Consider the following 25,944-nt stretch of genomic DNA (forward strand, 5'->3'; position numbering starts at 1 on the left):
CAATATTCCTTAGTTGGTATGTAAAGCCTAGTAGCTTCCAAGATAAGTTCTTTGAATGCTTCCCATTTTGAATTTGCTGTTGGTAACATCATCAGTTGGTCCCACTGTATAGAATTTAAATACTGTCTCAGTCCATCGTAGTCGCCTTTACGGAAGCAATAACCCTTCCCTTTACCCCTAATGGTAGTTACCTCTTTGAGTAAATCCCACTTCAGCACACTGTGATCACTGCCACCTAGTGGTTCATTTATCTGCAGTTTCTTAATGCATGAAGAATCACTGCTGATAATCAAATCAAGAGTATTACTCCCTCTAGTTGCCTCCCGAACATGCTGATGTAGAAAACAATCATCCAATAAATCCACAAAAGCCCTGCTAGTGTGTGAGTGACCAGCCCTCAAATTCCAGTCAATATCTGGGAAATTAAAATCTCCCATTATAAGACTCTCTGATTTACTGGCCCACTCTATTTCCCTGTACAGTTCCTTATTATACTCATCAGAGTCATTAGGCCTATAGCACACTCCTACTCTCAATTTTGATCTCCCAATGCTTATGTCACACCAAACTGACTCAACGCACTGTCCAGCGATGTCGACTGGCTTCACTTCCTTGGTTTTTATGTGTTTCTTAACTAATAGCATAACCCCTCCCCCTTTCCTATCCTGTCTATCCTTTCTGTAGACGTTGTACTCCCCAAATTGCAGTTCTGCATCCCTTATATCTGTGTGACACCACGTCTCTGATATCCCACCAATATCTGCCTTTGATGTTTTGAGCAATACCTCAAATTCATCAAATTTATTTACTAAACTCCTAGCATTGGTGTACACGCAAGTATACCTGCACCTGTTTCTATTCTTAGCTACCCTAACACAACCCATGTGTTTACTTGTACCGCAATGGCTCCCAGCAGTCTCTGAAATACCATGCATCTTGTTTTCTGCCCAGACACGATAGGAGGGAGTTTATCCCTCTGTATAAGGCAATGGTCAGGCCACGCCTTGAGTACTGCGTACAGGTCTGGAGGCCTCATTTTAGGAAGGATATAGATTTACTTGAGCGTGTACAGAGAAGGGCAACAAGATTGGTGAGGGGAATGAAGGGATCCTCTTACCAAGAGAGGCTTAAGTTCTGCAAATTGCAGTGGCTGGAGACTAGGCACCTGCGCGGTGATCTGATTGAGGTATATAAGGCCTTGAATGGGTTGAGCACGTTGAATTCTGATGGGATCCTTCCACTTGTTCAGATTATGAACCTAAGGAGGCATAAATTCAAATTAAGAAAAGACAGATGTAGAATAGATGTGCGGAAATTTGCCTTTAGCCAGCGGGTGGTTAATTGCTGGAACAAACTTTCATCTGTCGTTGTGGAAGTTGATAGGTTGAATAAATTTAAAGAGGAACTGGACAGGTATTTGGAGGGAATGGTGTGATTTTTTTTTTTTTTTCTGGCTGATGCTGCATAAGCTCATACATTTGCTTTCTTGCATCACATGCCACTACTACTACTACTACTACTATCACATTATGGAAAATTTTAACATCCTGAAAAACATAATAATGGATAGAGCAACATATGGGACAGAACAATATTTCAAATGACATGTAAGAAAATTTAAATGATTAGTGAATGAAAGGAAAGTAGGAAAAATTAGTTATATCACATAATACAGTATTTACTGTTAATCTTAGTATTTTAGCAATAAAGTACTTCGGAATGCTGAAAAAAGTGTGATAAACACTATTTTACTGTAAAAAAAAAAAAAAAAAAAAATACATTATTGTTCTTAAAGAAATAATTTTCTTTTGAAATAGAAGAAAAACACTAATTAGCAAATATCTCAACTCTGATAAGTACATTTCATTGCATAGAAATTGATAAAATTTTAGATTTTAATATATGACAGATAAGATACAAGGCATATGTTTTACATAATTAATCCTTCTCTCATTAATAGCATTTTTTTGTATAAAAGATATAAGCAACAATCTCCTTTTCAAAATATGTTAAATATTGTGAAATGAAGTTAAAGATAAAAGACAAAGACTATTGGTTAGGTGAAATGGAAAGCATCACTGAGCAGCTTCTTAAGGAAGGTTACTACTGGAAAGGCATAATTTTAGCTTTGACCACTAATATCATTAGGAAAGATTTTTTCAATGTCACTCACACAGGAGATGACTTGGTTTATGTCAGCCAGCTGAGGATAAATTTCATGTATTTAAAAAATTTTGCATTTTTCAAATGTAATTTGATATAAAATGCAAATACCTAGTGCTTATTCTAAATAACCCAGTATGACATGTACCATCTGATGTTACACATTCAGAAGCTTGTTTAGCCAAAGTTTTTCACACCCTAGAATAGTAGGGCTCATAAAATTTATGGCACAGCAATGGTCTCCATAAATTTACACAAACATATTCAGCATAACATAAAAATAAACATGCATGCATTCTTATATTTCATTGTATCATATTTAATAACATGATAATATTTTATTAACAACTGTTCTTTTCTCTTCAGTTAGTGGCACATTGTCAATTTTATGCATCGATATTATTACCATAAGTTGGAAATTTTAATGTATTATATTAAATTTTGTTATTTTTATATAAAAATATAGACCAACTTATCTTTATATAAAAAGATTTTTATAAGATTTTTTTAATAATGTTTCCAAAATACCATGTATTAGCCCGGTGTATAGGATCTTCAATTAGTGGCTACTGTGGGACAAAAACTAGCAATGAGAAAACAAATCTAGCTGGAAAGAAGATATTCCATGACTCAAGATGTCAGGCTCATCACATATGCAAAAGTCAAAAGGCAACATTGTAGACAATCACCAGGATCACCAAAAGTAGACTGCTAAATGGCATCTCTACATATCTGAGTGAATCTTCAATGTGAACAGAAATCTGTTTGTGGTGGTATCAGGAATGGTGGCAATGGTTAGCACAGCAATGAAAACAATGTCATTGGACAAATAACAGCTCAAATTGTTTATCATTGATGAAGGCATGTAAGTGAGGTGGAAACCACATGAAGCAATGAATCTTGAATGCATTCCATCCTCTGTGCAGGTCACTAGCAGTGATCATGTTCTTATTGGGGGCTATTTTTGTGGTGCTGCAATGGATTCCAGGTTGAATGGATACCATCCTCAGGACAAACTGTGCAAGAATAACATACAAAGAACCCTGGTAATATGCAACATCAGGAATGATATACAGGAATTTTTCTAGCAGGAATAAGGAGGTGATTATCCCCTTGTATAAGGCTATGGTCAGGCCACACCTTGAGTATTGTATACAGGTCTGGAGGCCTCATTTCAATAAGGATGTAGAGCTGCTGGAACGAGTACAGAGAAGGGCAACAAGATTAGTGAATGGAACAAAGGGGTGCTCTTACAAAGAAAGGCTTAAGTTTTGCAAATTACAGTGTCTGGAGACTAGGCACCTGCGAGGTAATCTGATTGAGGTATATAAAGCCTTGAATGGTTTGAGCATGCTCAATGCTGATGGGATTGTTCCTCTTACTCAGAATAATCGTCTGAGAGGGCATAAATTCAAATTGAGGAAAGGCAGTTGTAGGACAGATGTGTGGAAGTTTGCCTTTAGCCAGCGGGTGGTTGGTTGATTGCTGGAACAAACTTCCATCTGTTGTTGTAGAAGGTGATAGCTTAAACAGATTCAAGGCAGAACTAGACAAACATTTGGAGTGGGTGGATGAGTGAAATGAGAAGGGGGTGTGTGTTTTTTTTTTGGCTGATGCTATATAAGCTTGCTTTCTTGCATCATATGCTAATGCTAATTGTGTGGTACTACACTCACGGAAGTGGAAAGTGATAAAGACCTGGGGGTAATTGTGCAGTCAAATATGAAGTTTGCTGAGCAGTGCAGACAGGCTGCCAGGGCAGATCATGGAGTCTTGTCAATGATATATAGGAATTTTGCTGGCAGGGACAGGGAGGTAATTATCCCGTCGTACAAGGCAATGGTCAGGCCACACCTAGAGTACTGTGTACAGGTCTGGAGGCCTCATTTTAGGAAGGATGTAAAGTTTATAGAACATGTACAAACAAGATTGGTGAGGGGAACAATGGGGTGCTCTTACCAAGAAAGGTTTTTGTTCTGTAAATTGTTGCACCTGGAGAGTAGGCACCTGTTAGGTGATCTAATTCAGGTGTATAAACCCCTTAAATGAGTTGAGCAAGCTGAATGCTTTTATGGGATTCTTCCTCTTGTTTGTTTGTTGTTTGTTATTTGGTTTTTAGGAGCATTAGCAACTAAGGCCATATTGCTCCGGGAATATGCAGTGGTCATTCCCTGATCTTTCCGCATTCTCCGTATTTGGTGGTGACGGGATCGAACCCTGGTCTAATCAAGAAGCGTGTGTTACGCACTGCTGCTCCTTCCCACCTGGCTACGGAGGCACCACTTCCTCTTGCTCTAGTTAAGAAACTGAGGGGGCATAGATTCAAATTGAGGAAAGACAGTTGTAGAATGGATGTGGGGAAATTTGCCTTTAGCCAGCAGGTGGTTGATTGGTGGAACAGACTTCCATCTATTGTGGAAGTTGATAGCCTAAATAAATTTAAGGCTGAGCTGGCCAGGCATTTGCAACGAATGGAGGGGTGAAATGGAAGGGGTTTTTTTTTTTTTTTTTTTGGCTGATGCTGCATAAGCTTGCTTTCTTGCATCATATGCCTCTACTAATGCTAATCAGCCATGGCCCACATGAAGCCCACAGAAGTCATCAGATATGAATCTCTGAAACTGTGAATCTGTGGGATCATCTGGAATATCATCTTAGACAGGCATCATTAACTAATGAATCTGATGGATCTAAAAGTCATTCTTGAATTAAAATGAAATATCACCACTTGTAAATAACCAGTAAAATCCTAGCCATGCAGGAATGCCACTGTTAACACCACTAAAGTGGACCATTTAGGTACATTCTCTAATATTTTGGTAGGACAGTAATCATATTTGTCAGTAATCATATTGGTCAAAGATCATATTGATCAATAATCATATTTATGAAGAATATTTTAAAAAATATTGTCCTAATTAATTAAAATAACTACAGCTATAGCTATAAAACATCACGGCTAAAAATATTACCTTATAATAATACCATTTTCCACAGAAAAGCTATCAGTTGGAAGGCCTGCTATATTCCAAGCTCTAATTGTTACTGGCTCACCCAAAGTTTGCTGAAGAGAAAATTCACGCGAACAAGGTATACCTTGCTTTTGACATGCTTTCACCCAATTTTCGCATTGGTCCTGTTAATAAAAAACACATTGAAAAATAAAAATATGGGAAATAAGCTGAATAATATAATATAATCCTATTACAGAACTAGTAAGCATGCAAAGAATGCACATAGCCGAGTGGTCAGGAGTGAGAGTGCAATAGCACATGCTCTTTGAGTGGACTGGGGTTCAAGCCCGTGACTACTAAATACGATTAATGTTTGTAGTGATGATTTACTGTAAACTCCACCGACTTGGTGGTCATGCCGGAGTATAAACAAGAACATTTTTTAACACCAGGGGCTCACATCTGGTGAGTATGGTTTTGGCACACCCAGGGTCCTGAGCTGGATATCATCATTCTTCTCTTTCTTGGTGATTCCCTTCTACTTCTGACTTTTGTTCTCTCTCTCTCTCTCTCTCTCTCTCTCTCTCTCTCTCTCTCTCTCTCTCTCTCTCTCTCTCTCTCAGGGTAACTCAGAATTTTTTTTTTTTTTTTGGGCTGGTGCAGCAAAAGACTCAGGCTTTTTTAAATCACATGGCTAATAATAATAATAATAATATGCTGTTAAGAAAAATGAGTGATCCACCATGAATTGTAGTAATCTAAATTTGATTGCTCATAAATCAATGTCTTCCCATGACAGTATGGTAAGTACAGACTAGTCCGAAATTAAATTACTCAGGAGGTTAGACATGCTAATGCAGATTATGAGAAGTATTTGGTTAAGAGTGCAAAGAAAATAGCAAGGAATTCTTTGCATATGTTTACACTGGAAGGAAAGGGATGAACCACAGTACACTGGATATGAATGGCATAATTATTGATGATCCTGTAAAAGTAAATATTTTGCATCCATGCTTAGAAGGTTTTAAAGATGAGGTTATAGCAGATGTCTAATAATCATTGGGAGTTAAATGTTATAATAAACAATAACTGAAAAGAAGGTGGATGAGAAATTGCTGCAGCTAAGAGTGAACCTAAAGCACCTAGTACTGACTGGACGGAACCTATCTAATTTATATTAAAAGAAGCTGAAAAGGAGATAGTTAAACCTTTAGCCATGATAATGAGAGCACCTGTAAATTCAGGGGAAGTCTGGGAAGATTAGAAATGTGTAAATTCATCTCCTATTCACAAGTGTGATTCAGAGGGTGAAATGGATAACAGAAGTTGTGACCTCTGTGTCACGGAAAATGACAGAATCAATAGTTGAAGAAGCAATGCAACATCATCTTTATAGGAGTGGAACCATAAGGCAATACCAGCATGGATTTATTAAAGGCTGACTAATCTGATTACTACTATGAGGATGCCATAGGAGATTACTACTATGAGGATGCCATAGGAGTAACCAGTAAAGGAACTGACAATGAATGCAACGAATAAATTTTTCAATCTTAAATTGACATATATTTAAATTTCAGTAAACATTTTGATACCGTTCCAAATAAATAACTGCTATACAAGTTGGAGAAGTGTGGCATTAGGGACAAGTTACTGCTTTGGATGTGTGTCAGGAAACAAAGAGTGGTTATTAATGGTCACTGATTTTCATGGACTAACATGATTAGTGGAGTACCACAGGGTCGGTGTTAGGCCCCTTACTGATTTTAATATTTATTAATGATATTCACATAGGTATTAAGTTGATGTCCAAGTTTTCTGATGATGTAAAGTTGGGCACAGTGGTTATTTTATTTTATTATTATTTTTTTTTGTTACTTGTTGGCACATCGGCTTCTGTGGCCATAATGCACCTCCCAAAGTTTTTGCACTACTCTGATCCAAACCCGCGTCCTTTGGGTTGCCAGGCAAGGCAGGTACTTCTTTAACCACCTGGCCGGCCGGTCGGGAAGAGTGGTTAATATCAGTAATCATAGTATGTTACTTCAAAGAAGACCTAGATAAACTAGACAGATGTACTAAAAAATGACAATTGAAGTTTAATATTGATCACTGCAAGGTACTGCATTTGGGTTGCAATAATTCCAGAATAACATAACAGTTGAACATATTATGAGTCTGGACACCAAACTGAAAGTAGTTGATAAGGAAAAACTTAAGGGTAATTATATAGTCTGATATGAAGTTCCTGAGCAGTGCAAACAAGCCGCCAGAACAGCTCATGGGGTTCTGTCAGTGACACACACAGGAACTTTGCAGGCAGGGGTAAAGGTGATTATCCCACTGTATAAGGCAATAGTCAGGCTATATCTGAAATTTGCCGACTGGGTAAAGTGCCTGCCTGGCAACCCAAAGGTCGCGGGTTCGAATCCCACCTCGGGCTTGGATCAAAGTACTGCAAAAACCTTGGGAGGTGCATTATGGCCACAGAAGCCGATCCTCCAACAACTACCCAAAAAAAAAAAAATAATAATAATATCTGGAATACTGCATACAGGTTTGGAAAACTTATTTTAAGGAGGATATTAGCATTAGCATTGCTTGAGGCATATGATGCAAGGAAGCAAGCTTATACAGCATCAGCCAAAAAAAAAAAAAACCTTCCCATTCAGTCACTCCAAGTGTTTGTCTAATTCAGCCTTAAATTTATTTAAGCTATCAACATCGACTTCCACAACAATATATATATATATCAGCTTGATGTCTAATTTTGCAAATGACAAAAAGGTTGGCAGTGTAGTTAATGATAGCAATCAGGGTATGCCATTGCAACAAGATATAGAAAAATTAGGAAGATGTGCTGAGAAATGGCAATTAAAGTTTAACATTGAGAAATGCAAGATACTGCATATAGGCAGCAGTAATCCAAGAATGACATACTAACTTTGTGGTACAATGCTGAGTGCAGTAGTGAACGAAAAAGAACTGGGGATTGATGTACAGTCAGACATGAAGTTTTCTGAGCAGTGCAGACAAACTACCAAGATAGCTCATGTCTTGTCAATGATATACAGAGATTTTTCCAACAGATAAACAAAGGAGATGTTTAGGCCACATCTTGAGCTGCATACAAGCCTGAACACCTTTTAGGAAAGACGTTTATCTGTTGGAATGGGTGCAGAGAAGGGCAATGAGATTAGTCAGGGGAACAAAAGCATTTGCTTCCCAAGAAAAGTTTCAGTTCTGCAAATTGTAGCATCTGAAAATAGGTACCTGCAAGATATCTGATCGAATGTTTAAGGCTTTGAATGGATTAGCAGGCTAAATGCTAATATCTTTCCTCTTTGCTTAGACAACACACACAAGGTGCATAAATTTAAACTGAGGAAGGATGGTTGCAGGATAGATGTGCAGAAATTCCTATTAGCCAGCAGAGCATTGATTATTGAAACAAACTTCCATCTGGTGCTGCATAAGCTTGCTTTCTTGATCATTTGCCACTATTAATACTAAGAACAACAAGAGTAATTTAGGGAGCACAATATGACATTCTTACCAAAAAGAGACTGGGGTTCTGTATGCAATCTCTGGAACCTAGGGATTAGCATGGTAACCTAATTGAAGTGTATAAGGCTTTAAAAGTGTTAAGTCAACTAAATGACACACACACACACGCATGCACGCACGCACGCACGCACACACACACACACTTAAGTTGAAAAAAGGAAGACTGCAAGACAGATGTGCAGAAATTCTAATGCATCCAAGGAGTAATTAATTGTTTAAATAAATTTCCATCTAGTGTTATGGAAATGGGTATGCTGAATAAAATTTCATTTTTGTTTTTTGACTAGTGCTGTATGATCTGTGCTTCCTTGAATCATTTTGTCAATATTAATACCAACATATTTAATATTTATTTAATAGTACTTTGATATGTAATATTTAAGTTACATTAAAGTTGACATGCAATTTGCAACTATTAAATGCATATCTAAACAATATGCATATTGCTTAGAAATGCATTAACATTAGCTTTTAATGGATAATTTGCTTTAATGTAATTATAGTTATTATTACTATGGGGAAATGTTATAGATACAGCTGAAATCTGTTAAAACATGATTCTGCTTATAATGCAATGTAAGCATGGCTCCCATTTTTTTCGTCAGTTGAAAGTATTTTTAGTCACTGAAGATCAACATTTTGCATTCCTTGTGAACACATGGTAATAGCAGTTTAACTCTAATCTGTGATACACATTATTCTTTGATTTCCATAAGAACAATAATAAACGACTTGTAACTTTACTTGTTGACATATCGCAGAGGCACTTGTTGGTTTGCAAATTGGACTTAAATTTCTTGAAACAGAAAAGGTAGATTCCCTTTCAATTTTACAGTTAAAACGCCTTATTGAAACTTTTAAAAAGAAACAAAGAGATGCAATAAAACAGTCAACTCTTGATACAGTTTTTTTAAAATATGAAAGACTTGAAAGTAATGACTGAAATGTGTTTGTTTACTAATGTCTACTTAGTAGTAGTTGAAAGAACATGAAGTGCATTATGTTTTTCTTTTTCTCCAGAATTTTTGACTGTTTGTTAATTTCAAATCACGAACGTAACAGTCAATACAACCACATGGAAAAGAAGATTTTGTGAGTACTGATTTGTTTTTGTGAAAAAAAGTGTGTGTTTATCATGTTTATGTAGAATTAATAACATGAATATTGGTTTTTTAAAAACTTTATTGTACAGTGCATCAATAAAAGATTGAAATAAAGCAATTGCATATTATTTCCATTATTATTCTTTGTTTGATTTTTCTTAGACATAGTATTGCAATTATTGCACAAAAACAGGGAAGAGCGAACATATGATAGTACACATGAAGTTATGAATGCCAAAAAATGGCTAGAATTTTCTAAAGCGATCCTGCTTGTATCGTGATGTGATTCTTTGGACCCCAAATATCGTATTATAAAGGGTTTCACCAGTAACTATATTTGCATATGAGAGAGCTTTTGTCAATACAAATAACTCAATCAATCTAGACAACTGTACACACACACACACACACACACACACACACACACACACACACACACACACACACACACACACACACACACACACACACACACACACACACACACACAGCGCACGTGTGTGTATTTGGGAGAAGGACAGAATTTTACTTGTTTGCATCCTACCACACAAAAGCCTTGCCAAAGCTTCATGTGCACATGAAAACAATCGCACTTTTTAATAATTTAAAACTAACAGAATTTGATGGATTGGACCACACAAAGACCCAAGCCATATCAAAACAAAGACCTAATAGAATCCTGTGGAAAGTCACAGACCACCTCAATTGGCAAATAACACCACGTTACCTCGACAACAAGGGAGGCCATCTGCACAGCTGTATACTGTGCTGCAGCAACAGCCACTAGGTTCAATGGAAGAGAAATGAGAGACCAGAAGAAATGAAAAAAAAAAAAAAAAGGAATCACCTGCTTGGTAAAGGAGGCTTCAGCAGAAGATAGAAGAATTAAGAGTCAAGATAGGCCAACTGATCAGCATCATTGGGGTAACAGGAGTAATAAGTTGATTGGATAAGTAAAGGGCATCCTCTTGAGAGAAAACGTCCACACCAAACACGAGACCAAAAATCTGAGAATAAAATACTTAGACACACTAAAGCAGAATCACCTTGCACTCAGCAAGAAACTATGCCAATATAAAGGAGTGCTCCCAGAGGAAAATAAACAGCAAAGTCTTCAATGAAAACCAAAGAGCCTTATACAGGACTATCAGCCAAGACAGGAAAGATGGTAACTGGCCACCCAAGCAGCAGATGATTGAGGAGTTCTGGAGCAACATATGGAGCAGTGAAGCAAGACATAACAGCCAAGCACCCTGAATAGACTTAGAATGGAAGAAAACAAAGGATATACAGGAGATGACAGAATGGGAGATTCAGGAGGAAGAAGTACAACAGTCGATCAGGAAGTCCCACAACTGGTGAAACCCAGGAAAAGTTAACATCCACAACAACTGGTACAAAAATCTCACTTGCACACACATGCACCTAGCAGAGCAGTTCAGCCAGATGATAAGTCGCCCAGAGACAATTCCAGGGTTTCTCACTCAAGAAATCATATACTTGAAAGCTAAGGCCCAAGATACAGGAAACCCAGAGAACTCAGGCTGATCACCTGTCTCCCAACGATGTTACAAGATCCTGACCAGCTGCACAACTAAAAAGATATCAGATCACTTGAAGAGCCTGAACATCTTGGCCATACCGTGGAAGGGATGCAAGCAAATGAGCAAAGGATAAAAGGAGCAATTAACCATTGACACCACAGTTATAGTGCAAGCCTACAAAAAGCACTACAACCTGTACACAGCCTACATTGATTACCTCAAGGCCTTCAACTCCGTGCCTCTTAACTCACCAACAGAGATGCTGAAGATCTACAAAGTCAATCCGATAGTGACAAATTAGAAGCAACTATGGCAAAATGGAGTACCACCATTTATATTGAGAATGTCACAACCAGGACGATCCCCATCAGGTGAGGAATTTTTCAGGGAGATGCTTGTTTGTTATTTGGTTTTTATGAGCATTAGCAGCTAAGGCCATAGTGCTCCGGGGATATGCGGTGGTCATTCCCTGACCTTTCCGCATCCTCCGTATTTGGTGGTCATGGGCTCGAACCCCAGTCTAATCAAGAAGCGTGTGAAGGGATCCTCTTACCAAGAGAGGCTTAAGTTCTACAAATTGCAGTGGCTGGAGACTAGGCACCTGCGCGGTGATCTGATTGAGGTCTATAAGGCCTTGAATGGGTTGAGCACGCTGAATTCTGATGGGATCCTCCCACTTGTTCAGAATACGAACCTACGGGGACATAAGTTCAAATTAAGAAAGGACAGATGTAGAATAGATGTGCGGAAATTTGCCTTTAGCCAGCGGGTGGTTAATTGCTGGAACAAACTTCCATCTGTCGTTGTGGAAGTTGATAGGTTAAATAAATTTAAGGAGGAACTGGACAGGCATTTGGAGGGTATGGTGTGATTTTTTTTTTTTTTTTTTTTTTTTGGCTGATGCTGCATAAGCTCCTACACTTGCTTTCTTGCATCATGTGCCACTACTACTACTACAACTGCTACGCACTGCTGCTCCTGCCCACCTGGCTACGGAGGCGCCTCAGAGAGATGCCCTGAGCCCACTGTGGTTCTGTGTAACACTCAACCAGCTATCCACCTTTTATTTTCCTTTGTTTTTTTTTTTTTTTTTTTTTTTATATGAAAACCCAAAGCATGAGAGTTATTAGAACCTATGGCAGTACTGTGTACGGGCTGAAGGTTGAGAAGCGGAAAGAAGATACTTGTTGACATTAGACTTGAATTTCTGTAGATTGCAATTTTCAGGAAATACGTATGAAGGGAGGCTGTTCCAGAAAATGAAAATTGAAGGAATAAATCAGGAAGAAGAAAAGTTGGTTCTGTGAGTTTGAAGTTAACAGTAGAAGGATGCTGATTGGTTTTGGCACATCTTCAGACTGGTTTGGAAGAGAGAGAGCAGGAATTATAAAAGCCAATTCAGAAGAACAGTGTCCATGGAGGTATCTATAGAAAAGACATATAGCAGAAACAAAATATCTATGAGAAAGACAGTAGAGATACTTTGTTAGAGATGGATCATCAATTAACCTAACTGCCCTCTTTTGAATGGAATCTAGAAGCATGAGAGAGGTTTTGGGGGCACTGTCCCAGATGTGGGAACAATATTCCATGGTAGGGTGGATTTTCAATTTGTACAGAGGGAACAGCTGTTTGAAAGAAAAGAAACACTGACAGCATAAGAGAAAACCTACTTTTTTAGATGCAAAGGAGGCAATATTTGTAAAGTGCTTATGCCAAGAGAGAATAGAAGTCAGGGTAATCACTAATAGAGATATATGATCCTGCCTAGAAATCAGTGTTGTCAAAGATAAGCATAGGAGAAAAAGAATCCTTTTTGCATGATATAAGACAGGACTGAGTTTTAGAAGGACTGAAATCAACTAAGTTATCTTTGCCCCACTGGAGATCAGCATTTAAGGAATTAGTACTGGATATTTAAAGAGGAGTTAAAGCTGTTTTTGCAGGGCAAGGTTTCACAAACTGGAAGATGAAATGCAAAGTACTATCCTCAGCAAAACTATGGATAGGATTTCTGGTCAATAAAAGGTCATTAGTATACAAGAGGAAAAGAGTGAGAGAAAGAACTGAACCAAGGGGAACACCTGTATTAGTGGAGTAGTGAGCAGTCAGACAACTGGATACCCATTTATTTTTACAAAATTACAATTACCAATTACAAAAAAACAGTTGGCAAACTGTAAATGGAAGATTATTTAAAAGAACTTTATGCCAAACACGATTAAAAGCCTTTGAAATGTAAAGAGCAACTGCTGGAGTTTCACCAAACTTTTCCAGTAAATTTGTTCATAGATGGATAACATAAGCCAGTATATCACCAGTGGTTTGACACTGATGGAATCCATACTGGTGATCATTGATCAGATGAAAAGTTTCTAGATAGTTTATGAGTTGGCAGTTAATGGATTCCACCGTTACTTTAGAAAGAGCAGAAGTAAGTGCAATGGGAATAATTGAATGGGAGAGATTTGTCATCCTATTTTATGAACTCGCTAGATATGAGCAAATTTCCAAGCAGAAGGGGAAAACACCCATGGAATAAGAAAGTGAAAAAAAGACAACACGGAACAGGAATAAGCTCAGGAGCACAGGTTTTGAGAACAAATAGAGAAATACCATGAGGACCTGGTGCTTTCTTGCCATCAAGACTGTTCAAAATTCTTCTAACATCCTTTTGATGGAAGACCACAGAAGGCATTGAACAGAGTGTGCTGGAAATGGTAGGAGGTAGTTTATCAAGATCATCAATATATGAGTTGGAAAAAAAAGTAGGATGCTAGCAGATCAGCTTCATCTTTGGCTGAAGCGGCAATAGTACCATCCAGTTTTGTTGGGATTAGGAATGGGCAAAACCTGTGACCAATAACTTTGGCAAGAGACCAGGATGTTTGATTACCATTTAGACAAGAGGAAAAAGTCTTCCATTCTTTCTACCACCATGCTCAACAATGGCAAGTATGAATATACCCTCAAAGAATTAAGGGAAAACCTGTACAACTTCTCCCACCTGATGTACATCAATGACATCAAGCTCTATGTGGCAATCAGAAGAAACTCCAGCAGCTATTGTGAATCACCTAAAAATTCAGCGATGATATCAGGATGGAATGTGCACTAGACAAATGCAAGGCCAACAGATTGCATCAGGGAAAATTAGTCAGCTGAAACTACCAGTTACAGACAGGCAAAGAGATTGAAGCCACGAGGGGAAGAGAGGCCTACAAATACCTGGGGGGATGATGCAGACTGAGAAGTTAGAGCATGAGGCCTGCCGGACTGAAAAATACCATCAGAGGCTCAGAAGCCTGCTCAAATCAAAGCTGAATGGAGGGAACACAGTTAAAGCCATAAATACCTATGCAGTCCCAGTGCTAACATACTTCTTTGGGATCAGAGAATTGACTAAAACCCAGCTGGAGGAGATCATGAGAAAGACAAGGAATGATGACCAAGAGCTGCCAACATCACCAGAAGTCAACAATGGAGAGATTGACCATAGTTTGGAAAGGAGGAAGAGGCCTGATAAAGTTCATTGAGCAACAGAAGAAATTGATAGAGAACCTGAAGGATTACTCCAGAAAAACAGTGCTACTCTACTATGCCGTAAGGAAGACAGACAAGCAGCATACTCTACTCAACCTGTGAGGAGACCCCTCCAAGATGGAACAAATGAAGCTAGAAAGATCAGCAAAGAAGACACTCCATGGTAGACACTACAATGACCTCCAACAAGACCACATAGATAAAATGGCTTCCAATGCATGGCTCATGAGTGGGACACTCCTCCCAAAGACTGAAGAATTCAGGCTCACCATGCAAGACCAAATAAGTAACACAACGAATTATGGGAAATACATTGCCAAGGAGTCCAGAGTGACAGATGGCACATGTTGACGATGCCACATGGCCTCAGAAATAATCCAACACATCACCGCAGGACGCAGGGTAATAAACCAGATGGAGCACACTCATAGACACAACCAGGTAGCCAGGATTATACATCAGAAGCTAGAGAGGAAATACCAGTTGATCAAAGAAAGTGCACCGTATTACAATTACGAATGCCAGGCCATACTAGAGACCTCGGCCCACAAGCTGTATTGGGCGCCTCCGTAGCCAGGTGGGAAGGAGCAGCAGTGCGTAGCACACGCTTCTTGATTAGACCGGGGTTCGAGCCCGTCACCACCAATTATGGAGAATGCGGAAAGGTCATGGAATGACCACCGTATATCCCAGAGCAATATGGCCTTAGTTGCTAATGCTCCTAAAAACCAAATAACAAAAACAAAACAAAAACAAAACAAGCTGTATTGGGACCGCACCATAATAATAATAATGCATAAGACAATCCTGCAAAACAGACTGGACATAACCCTTGTCAACAAGAAGGAAAAGGCTACCTACCTGATTGATACAGTGGTGACTAACACTGGCAGCCTCCAGAAAACCCATGAGGAAAATATCAGGAAGTACACAGACCTAAGACAGGAGATCAAAGAGATGTGACATACTCAACAAGTAATGGCCACCCTGACGATTTTGTAAACCAGCTGCACAACTAAAAAGATATCAGATCACTTGAAGAGCCTGAACATCTTGGCCATACAGTGGAAGGGATGCAAGCAGATAAGCAAAGGATGAAAGGATTTTGGATTGTCCCAGAAAACACCTACAATGGACTCCAGAAAGTTGCAATCCTGAATTCCTGAAGGATAGTCAGAGAGTTTCCTGACTATTAGCATAGGCATATGATGCAAGAAACCAAGCTTATGCAGTATCAGCCAAAAAAAAAAAAAAAAAAAAACACACTTCCACTTCACCCCTCCGTTCGTTCGAAATACCTGTCCAGCTGAGCCTTAAATTTATTTAAGCTATCAACTTCCACAACAAGGGATGGAAGTCTGTTCCACCAACCAACTACCCGCTAGCTAAAGGCAAATTTCCGCACATCAATCTTACGTCTGTCGTTCCTCAATTTGAATTTATGCCCTCTCGGGTGATTATTCTGAGCAAGAGGCAGAATCCCATCAGCATTGAGCATGCCCAAACCATTCAAGGCTCTATACACCTCTATCAGATCACCTCGCTGTTGCCTAGTCTCCAGACACTGTAATTTGCAAAACTTAAGCCTTTCTTCGTAAGAGCACCCCTTTGTTCCATTCACTAATCTTGTAGCCCTTCTCTGTACTCGTTCCAGCAGCTCTACATCCTTCTTTAAATGAGGCCTCCAGACCTGTATACAGTACTCAAGGTGTGGCCTGACCATTGCCTTATACAAGGGAATAATCACCTCCTTATCCCTGCTAGAAAAATTCCTGTATATCATTGACAAGACACCATGAGCTACTCTTGCAGCCTGTCTGCACTATTCAGAGAAATTCATATCTGCCTGCACAATTACCCCCAGGTCCTTTTCATTCTCTACCACTGTCAGTAACACCAGAGTGAGACCAGTAAGATCAACAGTAACACCAGACATAACCACCACCCAGTGCACTTGGTACTAGTATCTGTCATGGGGTGAATCTCCCCATTAGGAAGAAATAATATAATAACAATAACAGCAAACAATATTAAATGAGTTAACAAAAAATAACAGTAACTTTTTTAAATACCTGTCTGAATGAAGAGGTAAAAGCTCCCAAGTATGCAACAACGGCAGCAGCAATAAGTATATCACCAGTAAGATTTCTGTATCGTATGCCTAATTCAAATGCCGATTGGCTCCAACGATCTTTTTCACCTCCCAAACCACCAATAAGCTGCTGGGCACGTTGCAGTTTCATGGAACACAACTCCACATTCTTCTCAAGTTCTTTATAATGAAAATGTGTTTAATATTGAAACATAGTTCTTTATAAAGAAAATAATGTATGATATTCAAATATACAATAATCTCTCAATAACCACAGATTTTAACATGATTTTTTATTTGCATATGAAACTTTTATAATCTGCTTTCTTCTTTTTTTAGGTATATCCAGTTCAGTTCAGTTTCCTTAAATAAAGAACATGACAATTTTTAATCCTGCCTTCAATAGATCATGAAGGTGAAGGAGGGTATATCTTTAATCACATTATAAACCCCTTCATGGATCATCCTGAGATATCTCACTTTTAGTTTTAAAAGTTATTTGGAACTACACAAAATATCTCAGGATACAATAATACCCAAAGCAAACAATAATACCTGCAGCCTGTAAGCGATGCTTGCCTCGCCTATCAACTTGCGGCGGCTGTGTGTCAGAATGCAGTTCATTCACGATTATCGCTTGTGGAAGGAGGTTACTGCTTGTGTGTTCCACTTGATTTTTTAAATTTATTTATGAGTAGTGAAGAGTGTTTTTCCATTCCTTTCTTTAGCTCAAGCACTAATTTATTAAAAAAATTTGTATAATTGACACGAGATAACTCAGGATAGCCCAAATGAGTTAATTACTACCATGTATTGTCTATAAAAAAATTTATAAAAAACACAAAAAAACTATACGAGTATTCACATGATGCATACTTTTAATCTGTTAAATAGAAAAAGTCAATCCGTTATGGCACATTTTCAGGAAAACAATGTTCCAGGGAGGGGTTAACAGGACTTTAAACAAGTTTATATCTTGATGGTCTAGTATGTATTTCAGAAGGAAAGAATTTCTTTATACTCTAGCTTCTGAATGATACACTTCTCAGTCAGTGCCATAATATAGCATTGCATATGGATATGTCACCATCTCTCTGCAGTTTTTTGTGGTTTGACTAATATTTATTTTTCTAGAGGTTTTGGCCTTGTTTTTGTAATGCCTTTGAAGATTATAATGTTTGTTGTAAACTAACAATGATTTTACTCTTAATTATGGCCACTAATCATTCAATAAGTGATAAAAGTGAATATGTGAAAAGAGCAAGGAAAGTAATGATACCAGAGCAGAAGATGGTCACAGCAACCAAGTCGTCAAACTTGAAAGTATATATACATGCATTTGGGTTAACAATGGTTCAAGCTCACATGACTGCTAAATGAAGTGGTGTTCTTTTATTTTCTCTACCTTGTGAACTCCTCTGACTCTGTGTGGCTACATAATGTCAGAATAGCCCACAAGTATAAACAGTAAATTTATTTATTTTATTTATATAAGTACTTCAAAGACATTACATTTTTATGTTGTATAAATTTAAAATAAAGTTTACTGTGTTTCTTCATTTTTATTGAAATATTTATTGTTGTTTTCCCCAACCCCTTACTTTCTATGAGACCTTTGTTTTGCCAAACATGGTACTTTTCAGGAACATATTCCCTGCAGTCAGCAAGAGAATCCCGTATTTCTTTATAATGAAAATAATGTGTGCATTATATATAATAATCGTGCATAATAGTAATAAGTATACATTATTCTCCATAATGTGCTGGGGCATATCAAGTTAAGAAGGTGATGATCTATTCTAGAGCCCTAGTGGCATGTTGATGGCCTTTCACAAGGCCTCTAAAATAGATCTAGTTTTGAGGGATAAATGTAAGAGGATAGCAGAATCAGTGGCAAGCAGACAGAAGTAGGCCAGGATGGGATGCTAAAGTGAAACTATATATTTTGGGCCCTCCCCGAGACAAACTGCCTACCTCAACACAATCATTAAAAATGACACCAAACCAGCCAATCAGGCCGCCCTTGGACATCCCAACAGTGGCAGATCAGGAGGTATAGTAGTTTTTCCACTAATAGAATGTGAAAAAGGCCATGATAAAGACATTATAAATAAGTGTTATAAATGCTATACTTGCAAAGACTTTGGGATTATGATACAGAAAGATATGAAGCATAAACAAACAGCAAGACAGGGCATGGTGTTCTGTCTATGATTTACTGAAATCTTTTAAGTGGAGAGAAAGTGGTCATTTTCTCTTTCAACAAGATGATAGTACAACTACACTTGACATCATATCTAGGTTTGGAGGTCACTTAGGAAGAAATGTATAGCACTTCCAGAGAAAATGCAAAGAAGGGCAACTAGAATTATCCCTATGAGTAGCTCAGAAGATGTGATCTGCTGAACTTTAACTATACATCTTAAGGGGATTTCATTTTGATTACACAAGTACAAAATATTGGAAAATAAAAGTAAAACTTAACCTTTTGAAGTTTACAATTGCACTGCATTTTGTGGAACACTGGAATAAGTTGTCTGTAACAGTGGCTGAGACAGAGATTTTGGAAAATTTGAATGCAAAATAATATGAGAGGTGGTTTTTTTCGGCATAGGTAGAATAAGATTTGTAAAAGAATAAGAGAAGTTTACCTAAATATGATACATAGAACACTTCTGTATGATACTCTCCAGAAATTAAAACAAATATAACATTATAGTAAAAAATAAATTGAAAATATCACATTACAGTAAAAAATATATTGAAAACAATTAAAAAATTAATTGAACGCAATTAAAAATCAATTGAACGCAATTAAAAATTAAGTAAAAAATTAATTTAAAAAGTTTAACATAAATTTTGCAAAACGATTTTCTTTCCTGAAGCTGACAATGCTTTTTGACCGTATGTTGTGATCACAGGAAGGAAAATTATGAATAAGTGTGAGCATGAATCTTAAGTAGGGATTGTCTGTCTTCGTGCAAGCATGAAAATAACCATGAAACGAAGATTAGATAAGGATGACAAATGTTAATAGAACTCTCATGTATTTAATTTTGATGGTTTCTGCAATTAATAGTCTCATATAACTATGTTGGACACTACGTATTTTGGCCCCATTAAATAAAAAAAGTATGTTTTTCATTAAGGAATGAAAGGCTAATTCTGATGCTGCTGAACAAGAAGCACAAAATAAAGACACATGCTGTTTAACTGGAAAATTCAGCGGGAACCGCGTAGGTCCTTGATAAGATGAGCCGCAATCACCGCAAGAAATGTTGTATACCAAGTCATTTATTTGTATCACGAAAGAGGAAAGACTGAGCGATTTTTCAGTCCTTTCCATCATCCACTCCATCCACACCAAAGGTTTGTCCAGTTCTTCTTTAAATTTATTTAAGCTATCAACTTCAACAAAAACAGATGGAAGTGAGTTCCAGCAATCAACTACTTGCTGGCTAAAGGCAAATTTCCACACATCTATTCTGCAACTATCCTTCAATTTGAAATTATGCCCTCACAAGTGCATAATCTGAAAAAGAGGAAGAATCCATCAGCACTGAACTTGCTCAAACCTTATACACCTCAATCAGATCACCTCACATGTGCCTAGACTTCAGATGCTGCAATTTGCATAACTTAAACCTTTCTTAATAAGAGCACTCCCTTCGTTCTCCTCGCCAATCTCGTTGCCCTTATATGTACCTGTTCCAGCAGCTCTACATCCTTCCTAAAATGAGGTCTCCAGACCTGTATGCAGTACTCAAGGTGTGGCCTGACCATTGCCTTATACAAGGGGATAATCATCTCCTTATTCCTGCTAGCAAAGTTCCTGTATATCGCTGACAAAAGACCCCATGTGCTGCTCTGGCAGCTTGTCTGCACTGTTCTGAAAACTTCATATCTGATAGCAAAATTACCCCCAGATCTTTTTCATTCTCCACTACCCTGAGTGTAGTACCACACAGTTGATATGTTACTTTGGGGTTTCTGCTACCCATATGCAGTATTTTGCATTTGTCAATGTACTTCAGTTGCCACTTCTCAGCCCATCTTCCCAACTTTTCTAAAAATAATGTTCTTGTTTATACTCTGACACGACCACCAGGTCAGTGGAGTTCACAATAAATCATCAATACAAATGTTAATCGCAATTTGCAGCCATGGGTTTGAACCCCAGTCCACTCAAAGAGCACCTGCTACTGCACTCATGCTCCTGACCAATTGGCTACATCAGTTCTAGATCCTGCTGCAGCCACATTCTGTTGTTACTGTCATTAACAACTCTGCCAACCTTAGCATCATCTGTAAGACTGGACATTAAGCTTACAGATGATACCTGTTATACCTTCACCAATATCACTGATAAATATAGAAAACAACAATGGTCTCAACACCAAACCCGGGGGACTCCACTAATAACATTAGTCCACAATGAACAGTGTAAATCGATTACCACTGTCTGTCTTTTCTCACGTAGCCATACTTTTATTCATAGCAGCAACTTTTCTTTAATTCCATACTGCTGCAATTTGTACAGCAGCCTTCTATGTGAAACAGTATCAAAAGCTTTCCTGAAATCCAAGTATATGATATCAAAATTATTTTTTGCATCCAGTTCCTTTGTGACTACATCATAGTATCCAATAAAATTGGTCAGACAAGACTTCCCCTTAACAAACCCATGCGGTGTCTGAACTATTACTGCAGTCTTGTCTAGGTGATCTTGTATCACTTCTTTAACCAGTGACACCATTATTTTCCCCAGAACAGAAGTTAAACTAACAGGTGTATAATTATTTGTGTCACCCTTTGATCCCTCCTTTGTGAATTGGGGATACATTTGCACTTCCCTATGGCTGAACTTCTTCTGTGAGGTCCTCCCCTGAATCCAAAGATGCTCTCATAATTATGGCTAAGGGTTTGCTTACTTTCTTTGCTGCATCCTTTAAAGTAATTGGACAGATCCAATCTACCCCAGGTGCCTTTCTTATGTTTAATAACCACAATTTCTCAGCCACTTTCCTCTCAGCTATTACAGTCATTTAGCTCCCTATTAGAAGTGAATAAACTTCTGGTCTCTATTTCTCATGTTTGAATGTAGATGCAAAATACTCATTCAGTTTGTCAGGATCATCAACAAGCATCATCCTGCTTCCTGAGCAGGATCATCAACAATCAAACCATCGAAATCAAGTGGACCAATCTGATTTATCCTCTTCCTTCTGGAGTTTAAATAAGTAAAAAAGTCTTTGCTGTTTTTCTTTGCATCCTTTTCCAAAGATTTCTCGTAATCTGCCTCACCTGCCTAGCCTCATTTGTGACTTCATTACAGACTAGTTTATAACTACCATATGCTTCTATGTCGCCTGATAAGTTATATGTATCCCAAGCATTATTCTTCTCTGCCATAAGTCTGATTAGTTCATCTGACATCCATTTAGGCATAAATCTTGAAATTTTACTTAATTCTTAGTTGGTATGAAAAACCTAGTAGGTTCGAAGATTACTTCCTTGAATGCTTCCCATTTAGAATTTGCTGTTGGTAACATCATAAATTAGACCCACAGTATAGAATTTAAAAACTGTCTAAGATCACCATAGTCACCTTTCCATCTTTAAGTAAATCCCACATTAGTACATTGTGATCACTGCCACCTAGTGGTTCCTTTATCTGCAGATTCTTAATGCGTGAATAATCACTGTTGATAATCTGATCAAAAGTATTACTCTCTCTGGTTGCCTCTCACACATGCTGCTATACAAAACAGTCATCCGGTAAATCCACAAAAGTCTTGCTAGTGTGAGAGTGACCAACCCACAAGTTCCAGTCAATATCTGGAAAGTTTCAGTGGATAACCTTAACCATACAAGTATTCTTCCAATTCAGCCTGTACTTTTAAGTAAATTTAAATTATATATTCATTACTGGACTAACAGAAAACTACCTTAAAATTTATCTGTTTAGGAGATTTTTCCCATTGGTCAATTTTGGTAATCTTGAACTAGAGAGCCTCAAGTTATATTAGCTCCTCATTTACCTCTTCACTCTTCATATTGTACCTACTGAAATTGTCTCATAGTGGTAATTAGCAGCATGCAGTACCAACATTATATCTCTTTATATTTAGGTTAAAAGTTTATACTTTGGATTATAACTATATAAAACTTGCTCTGTAACCTGAATTTTGTATAATTTATATTTATTCATGATTATATCCCTGATCTCATTGAATTTGTTTTGTTTTCTTTCATTTCTTACATTTGTTGTCTTGATAATGAAAAACGATGTTTTGAAACATTGACTAGACAGAAATGGGTCTACTGATTTTAAGTTTGGTAAGGTGTCTGTCTATGTGATATATGTAGACTTGTATATTCCAATAAACTAAAATTAGTTTACCAAAATTTAAGTCTGTAAAAAAGTGTTTTCATTTCAGTAATTTTTAAAAGAAAAAAAACTAAGTACAATGCTGATTGAAAGTGAACTACAGTTAAGGAAACACAGCTGCTCATTAAGTTTCTCTCTTTTCACTTGCTTCACAGTGAGAATATGGAGTGTGCAGGCCCAGTGAATGACCCTGAGCTACCACTGTTTTTTCCTTACTATAAAAAATATCAGCAGAGAACAAGTATTTTCAATGGTTATGAGTTGATACTAAGGCCACTGTTTCAGTGATATGTGAGGGGGGTGAGAATGAAGCATATAAAAATTTGTCTGCATGTTGTTCATGTGAAGTACTTTTTAATGAAATATTGATTGTATTGAAGTATATACATTGATTTAATGTATGGAAGAATATATTAATTTATAAATGTATGCATATTTATAGCAAAATTTTATGTCAAATCTGTGTATTTGCACTTGTTCTGGAAGAGAAGGCAAGACATTTATGAAATATTTAAAGGGAAGATGAAGGTATAAAAGTTTGGAAACCTCTGATATAGGGTTTCATATACATTTTTTATAATTGACTACAATGAAATTTGTAGTCAATTAGGTATATGTAAACCACTTTGTTTACACCATTGAAAAAAAAAAAAAAAAACATACTGACTTTTAATGATACAAGGTGCATGATTTCCCAATGTATGGGGGGGGGGGGAGAGAGAGAGAGAGAGAGAGAGAGAGAGAGAGAGAGAGAGAGAGAGAGAGAGAGAGAGAGAGAGAGAGAGAGAGAGAGAGAGAGAGAGAAGAGAGAGAGAGATATATATATATATATATATGCCCAGTGTGTGGGTAGAGCTTTAAAACTATAAATTTGATCACAGTTATGAAATTTTACCTTGATTATGTGTAATTAAATATACTTTTATGTGTGCAAATTAGTCACTATTTATGGAAGAAATTACCCATGAAGCTGCTACAAGAGATTTAATCTAATCTCCAACACTACTTTGGCTGATGCTATATAAGCTTGCTTTTTTGCATCATATGCCTCTGCTAATGCTAATGCTAAAAGACAAAAATTTTAAATATATCTCCATATTTAAACAGGTTCTAATGTCCTGAACATTAGTTTTTCAGTTGTGCATATTTTCCTTTCATGCATCTTACACAGTTAATCTTTTCTGTAAATAGTGACTAGTCTATACACACAATAAAAAAAGGGGGGGAAAAAATTAAAGATTTAATTTCACATAACCAAGATAAAATTTTGTTAACATGCATGGTTTCAGCTCCATTCAGACACTGGGTATTTTCTGTTTACTAATCTCAGCTATTCTAAAGTGATGTCAAGCTGCTTACTGGCTCACAAAGTATAATTAGCAAAAGAAATTTGCAAGATTGTATACAGTTATGAAGTTTAATGAAAGCGATAATACAAAAAAAAAAGAAATGGTGCCCTTTTTTGCTTGGATTACAAGTATTAAACAGCAAATAATATCCAAAAGCATAGGCAGACAGACAGACTCTCTCTCTCTCTCTCTCTCTCTGTAAAATGTATGTAGAATTGTATATAATAAACAAAGTGCTTGTTTTAAATATTACTTATAAACATCGAGCTGCACAGCAGTGGTCCCTGGTAGGGGCTAAAAGTTTATAGTTTCCTTATGATCAAAATAATGTGGAATTTTTTACTGCCACATGATGATTAAGGCTTAATGATTCCCCAGAATACTATTTTAGTTCCCTCCCCCCCCAGAAAATTCTGGTACTGCCACTGGAGTAGTGCAACTATAGGCCTGACGTAGCCGAGTGGTCAAAAGTGCAGTAGCACACGCTCTTTGAGTAGATTGGGGTTCGAGTCCGTGATTGCTAAATATGATTAATAATTTGTATTGATTGATTGATTTAAACTCCAATATATTCAGTGCGCTGCTTTTTGACGTTGTAGAGCGGATATCATCTTTTAAGGGCACAAAAGGTGATATAGTTGTACATGTTGGCACTAATGATATTAAGAGTAGGAGACCGGCGGAATTAATTAGCAAGTACAGGTCAATGTTGAAAAAAACCGTGAATTAGGGTTGAATTTGAAAGTGTCTGCAATTCTGCCCAGACACGATAGGAGGGAGTATATGATGAGAGCCTTGTTGATCAATTCGGCCCTGGAGGGATTGTGCAAGGCTCAAGGGGTAGAATTTTTTTCAGCCTGGACTGTACTTGTTAACAGGAGAGATTGCTTCTACAGGGATGGGATACACTTACATAGAAAGGGTGCAAGAATTTTTGCTGATGCTGTCAAGGCAGTGTTAGGTGGGTCGGAAAACTGCTAGTTTGGGGGATACAAGGACTAATAGATTAACAGTAGCCACTGGCAGAGATGGAAGTGATTCTTGCACTGCTTCTATTGAAATGAGCACAAGCCTGAAAAACAAGATGCAGGATATTTCAGAGACTGCTGGGAGTCATTGCGGTACAAGTAAACACATGGGTTGTGTTAGGGTAGCTAAGAATAGAAACAGGTGCATGTATACCTGCGTGTACACCAATGCTAGGAGTTTGGTAAATAAATTTGATGAATTTGAGGTAT

General features: G+C 37.5%; 1 protein-coding gene across 1 annotated transcript in view; it reads right to left on the reverse strand.

Moving 5' to 3' along the window:
* Positions 1-25,944, reverse strand: part of Dhc36C (Dynein heavy chain at 36C) — a 592,122-nt gene that overhangs the window by 186,071 nt on the left and 380,107 nt on the right. Inside the window, exons 39-40 of the mRNA XM_090380456.1 lie at positions 16,947-17,146; positions 5,136-5,299 (exon numbers count right to left, since the gene is read on the reverse strand). Coding sequence (XP_090236582.1) covers positions 5,136-5,299; positions 16,947-17,146 — 364 coding nt within the window. The remainder of the gene's footprint in view (positions 1-5,135; positions 5,300-16,946; positions 17,147-25,944) is intronic.

The sequence above is a fragment of the Mastigoproctus giganteus genome, chromosome 8, assembly GCF_048544385.1.
Source record: "Mastigoproctus giganteus isolate SK-2022 chromosome 8, ASM4854438v1, whole genome shotgun sequence".
Classification (NCBI taxonomy): domain Eukaryota; kingdom Metazoa; phylum Arthropoda; class Arachnida; order Uropygi; family Thelyphonidae; genus Mastigoproctus; species Mastigoproctus giganteus.